Raw genomic sequence first — 9,272 nt, 5'->3', positions numbered from 1 at the left:
GGCCCGCGGGCGGCGGGCGGCGCTCTGAGCGCTCCGCCCGGGACTTCATTAAACCCGCCCGGGGACTGCCGGGCCGCCAGTCCGCTGCTCGCCTGTTCTTACTTCCGGGAGGCGGGGCCTGTGGGCGTGTTCGGAGCGGGGCCTGCGCCGCTGCGGGGCGGGGCCAGGCGTCGCTGTGGGGCGAGAGGCGGGGCCTGCGCCACTGCGGGGCGGGGGCGGGACCGGGCGTCGCTGTGGGGCGGGGCGGCGCATGTTTACGTCCCGCCGGGCGCGACGCGTCGCCGCCTGAGGTTGTTCGGCCGGGGTCCGAGCTTCTCGCACCATGGACACCAGCGACCTGTTCGCCAGCTGCAGGAAAGGGGACGTGGGCCGCGTGCGGTGAGGACCCGCGGTCCCGGGAGGGCGCAGGGGGAGTGCCCCGGCCGGCGGGCGTGCAGCGGCTCTCAGCTCCCACCCGCGGAGCGCCGGGGCGGGTTCGCAGCCCGAGGGCTCCCTGGAGGAGGGCACCCTGCCACCCAGTAGCGCCGGATGCGGACCCCGGGGCAGGCTGGGACCCCCTACGTGGCTCCTTTCTCGTACCTGACGCTGCGGACCGGACCGCGGTCCCCCGGAGGCAGAGGCTCCCGGTGCAGCTCGCGCCAGCTCCAGGGGCGCCCCGTTGGGACCCGGGCACCCCTCTTCCTTGGTCCGCCCTCGCCCGGGACTTCTGACACCCCCTCCCCCAGCTGATCCCAGGCTGCGGCACTCTGGCCAAGCCTCGCGGGGCCCTCCCCGACTTCAGGTGGCGCCCAGGAGTTGGTGGATAAGCCGCGGAGCTGAGTGAACTCAGCCTTCCCGGGTCTCTCCCTGGCCGTCTCCTGGCTGCCCGTCTGCCCAGAGCCGGCGCATCACCCCCTCTCTCACTTTCTCTCCCGGGTCACCCACCATGTCCCACGTGTGCCCTTTTAGATCGGCGCCCCTGTCCCTGATACCTGAGCTGCGTCGTTCCCCCTGCCTCTAGAGCAGAACCAGTCTACTGCCCCCCAAAGCCGGAGGGCTCTGGCTGAAATAGGGGCCCCATCGCCTCTCTCCCAAGTGCAGGAAGCTCAGCGTCCCATCCTTCTCCCCTCCTGAGCCTGGCCTCTGCACCCGGGATCCCCCGCCACACCTGATGCTCCGTGTCCGGCTCTTCTTGTCCACTTGTCCTCAAAAGCCTTCCTCCCTCTGGTCTGCCCTGCTCTAGGGGAGGCTCCCCCAGCTCAAAAGCAGGTTTTGAGCCTCCTGCCCTAGACCATGACCGTTCTGACCCCGACTCTGACCTCCTTCCTACCAGGTACCTGCTAGAGCAGCGAGACGTGGAGGTAAACGTTCGCGACAAGTGGGACAGCACCCCCTTGTGAGTGCCAGGCTGGTGGGGTGGTCTGGACGGGCCCGGCGGGCCCCTGCGCCTCTGGCCGCTGCATTCCCATCCTTCCTTCCCTCAGATACTATGCTTGCCTCTGTGGGCATGAAGAGTTGGTCCTCTACCTTCTGGCCAACGGTGAGAGAAGGAGCCCGCCGGGGACATGTAACTATCGCTTAGGAACCTGTGCATTGTCCTTGGGCCCCACTGGAGTGTAAATTCAATGTGCTCAGGGGCCTCTTTGGGGGGAGGCTGTGTCCTTTATGGCCAGCCACAGAGTTGTGGGTGCAGTCTATACTGCAGATCTGGGTGTATATGTCTACCTGCCTTGACCGGTACCTTGCAGGGAAGATACTGCGGTCAGAGTGGACCCAGGGTAACTTGGGAAGGGGGCGTCAGGGCTTATGAGTTGTCCAGGTGGAGAGGTCAGCAGGAGGGGCGGGAGATTCAGATTTCCGTCAGGCTCTAACCCACTGATAGCCGAGCCCTGCTGCTCTTAGGAGCCCGCTGCGAGGCCAATACCTTTGATGGCGAGCGCTGTCTCTATGGGGCACTGAGCGACCCCATCCGCCGGGCTCTGCGGGACTACAAGCAGGTCACGGCCTCCTGCAGGCGCCGGGATTACTATGATGACTTCTTGCAGAGGTGAGCAGGGCCCTGGGCACCAGGTGATGCGCAGAGGGCGGGGCTTGCATGCGCTGGGCATGCGCAGTTGGGCGCACACGCTGCGAGGCGCCGTGATCTGAGCTGTCCAGTGAGTGTCGCTGTTGCCCGGTGTCCGCAGGCTCCTGGAGCAGGGCATCCACAGTGACGTGGTCTTCGTGATTCACGGAAAGTCCTTCCGCGCGCATCGCTGCGTCCTGGGGGCGCGCAGTGCCTACTTCGCCAACATGCTGGACACCAAGTGGAAGGGCCGGAGCGTCGTGGCGCTGCGGCATCCGCTGGTGCGCCCCGTGGGGGGGGGGTGGTCCAGGGGCACTGAGGGGCCCGGGAATGGCCGCGCATGCGCTGATTGCTGATCAGCTGCCCCTGACCGTCCTGCCCCGGGGTCTCTGTGTCCCACAGATCAACCCGGTGGCGTTCGGAGCCCTGCTGCAGTACCTGTACACAGGTGACTCCATGCTCAGGTGCGGTGGGCGGGGGGTGACCTTGCACCTCTAGGCCCTCGTCCCTGCCACGGTGCCTTCTCGCATGGGACGTGGGCAGTGGCCTGGGCTTGCCCGCTGGGCCACCTGTGGCTGTCCCCTCCCCTCAGTCCCGCGCCAGGCCACCACCTAGGGCGTACCTTTGGGCATGGGAGGTCCCCGAGGGCCCCTCCAGGTCCTGATCGGTCCGCCCCGCGCCCAGGCCGCTTGGACATCGGAGTGGAGCACGTCAGCGACTGCGAGCGCTTGGCCAAGCAGTGCCAGCTGTGGGACCTGCTGGGCGACCTGGAGGCCAAGTGCGAGAAGGTGTCGGAATTCGGTGCGTGGGGGGCGCGCTGGGCGCAGGGCTCCGCGTGGCACCGCAGGGTGGGCCTGGCCCTGATCGCGTCTCGCTCCGCAGTGGCCTCCAAGCCCGGCACGTGCGTCAAGGTGTTGACCATCGAGCCCCCGCCCGCCGACCCCCGGCTCCGGGAGGACCTGGCGCTGCTGGCCGACTGCGCGCTGCCCCCCGAGCTGCGGGTGAGCGCGCTGCAGGTGGCCCTGCCCCGCCCCGGGCTCCCCGCCGGGGCCACCCCTACCCTTCTGAGCGCCGATGGGTCCCTCTCCCGTGTCCCAGGGCGACCTCGGGGAGCTGCCCTTCCCCTGCCCCGACGGCTTCAACAGCTGCCCAGACGTCTGCTTCCGCGTGGCCGGCTGCAGCTTCCTGTGTCACAAGGTACCTGTCCCCCGGTCGCCCGCCCAGCCCCGGCCCCGGCCCCTGCCCCTGCCCGGCCCCCGCTGAGCACGGCCTCCCCCAGGCCTTCTTCTGCGGCCGCAGTGACTACTTCCGGGCCCTGCTGGAGGACCACTTCCGAGAGAACGAGGAGCCTGCGGCCTCTGGGGACCCCCCGGTGGTCACCCTGCAAGGCATCTCCCCCGAGGTCTTCACGCACGTGCTCTACTACGTGTACAGTGACCGCACCGAGGTGCGCTCTGGCTGGGCGACGTCGGGGCAGTGGGGGAGACGTGGGGGGAAGATGCTGCGGTCAGAGTGGACCCAGGGTAACTTGGGAAGGGGGCGTCCGAGGGTGACGTCGGGGGTCAACATGGGGGGAAGACGTGGAGGGGTGATGTTGGGGGGCAGGCGTTGGGGGGAGATGTGGGGGTGGGATGTCGGGGGGCTTCATAGGTGTGACATCATGGGGGGGCTACGTGGGGGGGGGGCGCTGTGCCTTTTGGACAGAGGGGCCCTGGTGGCTTCACAGACTCCGGTCCTTAGGGGCATCGGGTCAACTCCTCACGATCCCCAGTTGCTCCAGCGGATAGGCCGTGTGGGGACTGTGACCCTATGTCCTTAAGGGTCCCGACTCTCCTGCCCACCCAGGGCCGCAGACTCCTGGGGTCCTGGGCTCTCCTGTCACTTCCTCCCCTGGTGCCTCCCTCTGCCCTCAGTTACCCTGAGGCATCGCCAGCGTGAGGCCTCACGGTTGGCAGTGGGTGCTGTTGGCCGTCCCCCTGGTGAGGTGTTTGAGGGTGTGATGGCCTCGGTGCTGTCACCGAGCACTCAAAACAGGCCAGCTCCAAGGCTGGTTTGACTCTGGATCAGCTTAGCCAGGTGAGCAGCGCCCACTTGTCATCCCAGTGGCTCAGGAGGCTGAGGCAGGAGGATCTCCGGTTGGAGGCTAGCCTCAGTGACTCAAAATACAAAGGGGGCTGGGGACGGGGCTCAGTGGTTGAGCACCGTTGGCTTCAGTCCCTGGCACCAAAAGAAGAACCCCACACAAGCTCCAAGCTTGTTTCTGGTTAGGATCTGAGGCGAGTGTCCCAGGGCAGGTGGCATGCTGGGGACCCAGGTTGTCTTCTCCCTCTTGCTTCCCTGCCACCCCTAAGGGGACCCCAGACCTTCCTTCTGTAGGTGACTATTTCAGGCTGTCAAAGCCAGGCGGTCTCTCTCAGCTCCTTGGCTCTAGCACAGCAGAAGCCATTGCATTTCCAGGCTGAGGGCCTGTGTTCCAATAAAACTTTATTTACACCCATGGCCCCCAGGCTGAGGCTCACCCACCTGCCCAGGGCGTCACCTTCTGCTTACAGAAGTTGAGCCACAGGCAACTTCCTGTTGTCAGAGGAAGAGGAAGATGGGGGCGTGTGGTTTCCTTTTCCAGGAATCACTGAAAGTTGCACCTGTCAGATCTCACGCTCCCCCGGAGATTGCTTAGTGACCACATTTGCCAATGAGGGAGGCTGGGAAACAGTCCCTGTCACTTTAAGAAGGGGAGAAGAAGCCGGGTGCGGTGGCCCCGCCTGTCATTCCAGGGGCTTGGGAGGCTGAGGCAGGAGGATCACAAGTTGGAGGCCAGCCTCAATCATTCAGTGAAGCCCTCAGCAACCTTGTGAGACCCTGTCTCTAAATAAAATATAAAAAGGGTTGGTGACAGGGCTCAGTGGTAGGTTTAGCACCCCTGGGTTCAGTCCCTGGCACCAAAAGGGGTGTGTGTGAGGCCTTCTAGGGGACAGATGGCAATCTCCATTGCAGCACCCAGCTGGAAAGAGCTTTTAGCTGCCTCCTGTCTCCCACAATCCCAGGCCTGGAGGCCTCTGCTCAGACTCCTTCCCATGCTCAGCCTCTACCTAGCTCCTCGAGCCTCCCTTCCTCCTCTACTTCATTTTTCCTATCCTGCAGCTTGGCCCAGCCCTCTGGCCCTGCCCTGGGGGTATATCCTGAAGAGCCCCTACTGAAGGAGCTTTGGGCCCCAAGGCCACCTTCTTGACAGCTCACAGTGGGAATTGGTTTCACACTGGACCAGCCCCCGTGAGCTGTGTGATCTCACACAAGTTACTTAACTTCTCTGTGTCTCAGTGATCGCCTCTGAAGCACCTGGGATAATGCCTGTCCTTACTCCCTCAGGTCTTGGGCAAATGCGTATGTCACGGCTGGCCAGGCAGGGTACCTGGCCTGGCACAGGGCCTGCAGCCTGACACTAGTCGGTCACCTAGCCTTCCCCTGCCAGGGACAGAGCCCTGGGTTGCTCCCAAGTCCCCACAGCCAGTTCCTCTTCCCTGACCGCCTTACCCGAACAAGCAAACGGGCACAGAGAAGTTAAGTGACCTGCCCAGGGTCACACAGCTAGAAGTAGCACAGTCCACCCAGGTCTATGCGATTGGGGGCTCAGCCAAGACACGGGGGGTGGGGGGAAGGCACCCCTTCAGTTCTCTTCTGTCCCTGTGTCCCCACAGGTGGGGATCTGAGCCAGGCTTAAGAGCCTGAGCGGCCTCTGCTCCCTGGAATGCCCCGCCCTCCCACGCAGGTCTGAGAGTGGCCACGGGTGACCTGGGGCCGCGCCGTCGCCCCTTCTTTTTCACAGCTGCCCCCCGAGGCGGCCTATGACGTGCTGAGCGTGGCGGACATGTACCTCCTGCCGGGCCTCAAGAGGCTGTGTGGCCGCAGCCTGGCCCAGCTGCTGGACGAGGACAGCGTGGTGGGCGTGTGGCGCGTGGCCAAGCTGTTCCGCCTGGCGCGGCTGGAGGACCAGTGCACGGAGTTCATGGCCAAGGTCATCGAGAAGGTGGGCGGGGCGGGGAGGTGGGCGTGGTGATGGGGAGGTGGGCGTGGTGGTGGGGTAGGTGGGCTTGACCGGGAGGTGGGTGGGGCGACGGGCAGGTGGGCGTGACCGGGAGGTGGGCGTGGCGATGGGCAGGTGGGCGTGACCGGGAGGTGGGCGGGGCAGCAGGCCGGTGGGCGGGGCAGGGGCAGATGGGCGTGGTTACAGGCGGGTGGGCGGGGCACCCGGTGTCCGCAACCCGCTGAGCCCGCCTGTTCTGCAGCTTGTGGAGCGGGAGGACTTCGTGGAGGCCGTGAGGGAGGAGGCCGCGGCCGTGGCCTCCCGGCAGGAGACGGACTCCATCCCCCTGGTGGACGACATCCGCTTCCACGTGGCCAGCACCGTGCAGACCTACAGCGCCATCGAGGAGGCCCAGCAGCGGCTGCGGGCCCTGGAGGACCTGCTGGTGTCTATCGGCTTGGACTGTTGAGGCCAGGCCTGTGACCGGGCAGGCCTCCAGATTGGGCCTCCCTCGGGCACAGGCGTGCGCGTGCGTCTGCGCGTGGAGTCTTCTTGCTCCTTGCACACTGAGAGCCTCAGGGTGGGCGGAGGGGGCTCGCTGGCCCACCCAGGACCTGGGGGAGGGTCTCCGTGGCCACCTCCTCCCCAATGCACAAACCAGCTTCCAGGACCCCGGGCCGGGCACCACTCAGGAAAAGCCGGGGCAGGGGCTCTGGCCTCTCGGGGTCTCCCTCCCCGGGCATCTGGCCCCGGCCCAGCCCGGTCCTGGCTTGCTTTGACCCTTCCCGCGTGTGGGGCCGGGCGGGAGGGCCGGGCAGCATGCGTGGTAATAAAGAGTGGCTTCGCGGCAGGTCCCCAGCCTGTGTCCGGGGACAGCTTGGGGAGGGTGGGGGTGGGGAGGCAGCCCAGTGCAGAGGCTGGCCAGAGGCTTGAAGCCGACCTGGACGCCCCAGGCCTCCTTGGCCCTGTCTCTGCCTCCACTTCCTGCCTCCAATGGCCTCTGGCCTCTGACTGTGGTGGGCCTCTTTGGGCCTCCTTCCAGGAGGATCATTTTCCCTCAGCCTAGACCCCATCTCCTCTTCAGGGAGCCCTTTGTGGCCCTTCCTACAAGGACTGACATTTTAGTCTGATGACAAGACATTTCCTGTGTGAGGCTGTCCAGTGCCCCAGGAGGTAGTGGGCCATGAGGAAGGAAATGAGGGAGTCAATATGGCGGAACTTCCTGTGGCCCAGAGCCTTCAGTGAGGCCTCTGAGTCCACGAGGCTACTCAGGCTGCACGGTGTGGGGTGAGGGGGCCCAGGGACACAGGACGAGCTGTGGCATTGAGAGGATTTCTGCTTAGTTTCTATAATGTGGATTTTAGGGTTTCAAAACCACATCTGACCCTCATTTAACTTTTTTGGGGGGAGGAGGGAGATACTAGGGATTTAATCCAGGGGTGCTGGGGTGCTCTACCACTGAGCCACAACCCCAGCTCACCACCACCCCCACTTTGTTTGAGGCAGGGTCTCAGTAAATTGCTGAGGCTGGCCTCCAACCTGTGATCCTCCTGCCTCAGCCTCCCCTGTTGTGAGGATTATAGGTCAGGGCCACCCTGTCTGGTTTCACTGCGCCTTCTATCCCGACTGAAAAGATTTCACAGGTATAAAAATAGAAAATATTTATAAAATAAAACAAATATAAAAAATAAATCAAGGGGCTGGGGTTGTGGCTCAGTGGTAGAGCGCTCACCGAGCATGTGTGAGGCCCTGGGTTTGACCCTCAGCACCACATAAATGTAACATAGAGATATTGTGTCCACCTAAAGCTAAAAAATAAAAGTATTAAAATAAAATAAAAAATCAGTGGAAAAAAAGCAAATAAGAAACTGAAGAAATAAAATCTGGCACTCAAATGCAAGGAGGGATTCTCAAGAAGGGGATCTGGAATGATCAGAGCAGGGGGGACCCATGCAGACAGAGGGTCTGTTGAGACACAAGTGGGCCAGGTGCCGTGGCCCACGCCTGTCACTGCAGAGACTCGGGAGGCTGAGGCAGGAGGATCGTGAGTTGGAGGCCAGCCTCAGCCACTTAGCAAGGCCCTGAGCAACTCAGCGAGACCCTGTCTCTCAATAAGAGCTGAAAGGGTAACTTGAAGTCAACATGAATCAATAAAACTGTCCCTGGGTTTGGGTACAAGTTGATATCTGGTGTGCCCTGTGATTTTTTTTTTTTCACATTCATTTTGATTTTTAAAACTATGAGCTTAAAATAGCGCTTCTCTTGATAGTGAAGGTTCTTGATGATGAAGGTGCTTGGTCCTTCCTTAGACCTCGTGTCCCCAGTGAGTCCCTCAGTGCCTCGCCCAGCCCTGCCCTGAGTTGTAGTCTCTAAGTGCATAATAATAATTCATTTTTCCACCATCCTATAATTTCTTTTCTCTGCTGAGAAAACTCCTACGTAACCCTCAATACCCCTTGAGCTGAGCAAAGATCAAAGGCAGGGCTCAGGCTGCGGCTGCACACCTGGGGGTTGGAGGAAGAGGGTCGGGTGTTGTAACTGGGATCAGGGACATGTCACTTGGGAAGAAGTGGAGTACCCTGAGAGGGCTTTGTATTTTGAGCACCAGAGGGGACATTCTGGCAGGACTTCTTAAGATTCCCTCTTCAGGGCCCCAGACCCAGTGGCTTGCAAAACATGAACCTGATGCAAGATGTGAAGTTGTGTCACCGCCCTGACCCACGGCTGGCTCAGTCCCCGTCACTCTGCAAGAAGGAACGCCCAGATGGAGAGGTTGCTGCTGCTTGCACTTGAGGTCTGCGTTGTTCCCTTGAAGGTGTCTCTGGTTTCCTTCTTTTTGGTCCCAGGGGTGCTGAACCCCTGAGCCCCGTCCCCAGCCCCTTTTTCTATTTTATTGAGAGACAGGGTCTCGCTGAGTGGCTCAGGGCCTTGCCAAGTGGCTGAGGCTGGCCTCCACCTTGCGATCCTCCTGCCTCAGCCTCCGGAGCCGCTGGGATGACAGGTGTGCGCCCCGGTGCCCGGGTCGCTTATGTTTTAACGGTCTCTCTGGCTGTTTGGGGGGCAACAGACTCCCTGAGGCCAGCTGGGGTGGGGTTGGGGGGCCGCTGCTTCAGAGCAAGGGCCACAGGGGAGCAGGACCATCTGACCTTGGCCATGCTCTGGAGAGGCCACCCACCCACGGAACCCAGAGTGCCCGAGTATGCATCA

At 62.7% G+C, this 9,272-nt stretch overlaps 1 protein-coding gene across 3 annotated transcripts; it reads left to right on the top strand.

The window, feature by feature from the left end:
- Positions 1-240: 240 nt before the first annotated feature.
- ABTB1 (ankyrin repeat and BTB domain containing 1) lies at positions 241-6,915 on the top strand. 3 transcript variants are annotated; one of them, XM_081276102.1, is made up of 12 exons: positions 241-378; positions 1,313-1,375; positions 1,464-1,519; positions 1,882-2,026; positions 2,166-2,325; positions 2,447-2,492; positions 2,729-2,845; positions 2,927-3,045; positions 3,143-3,241; positions 3,324-3,491; positions 5,868-6,068; positions 6,328-6,915. In XM_081276102.1, exons 1-12 carry the CDS (start codon positions 323-325, stop codon positions 6,532-6,534), a joined length of 1,437 nt encoding a protein of 478 aa, XP_081132228.1. In that variant the 5' UTR covers positions 241-322; the 3' UTR covers positions 6,535-6,915. The 3 variants fall into 3 exon arrangements, with proteins under 3 accessions (XP_081132228.1, XP_081132229.1, XP_081132230.1); XM_081276103.1 differs by having other exon boundaries at positions 275-378; positions 1,313-1,340; XM_081276104.1 differs by having other exon boundaries at positions 275-378; positions 1,313-1,340; positions 1,464-1,546.
- Positions 6,916-9,272: the final 2,357 nt, after the last annotated feature.

Source organism: Spermophilus citellus (assembly GCF_964194105.1).
Source record: "Spermophilus citellus genome assembly, chromosome: 19".
In the NCBI taxonomy this organism is placed as follows: Eukaryota; Metazoa; Chordata; class Mammalia; order Rodentia; family Sciuridae; genus Spermophilus; species Spermophilus citellus.
Note: the sequence above shows the minus strand (reverse complement) of the source record. Positions and strands in the feature narration are given on the sequence as shown.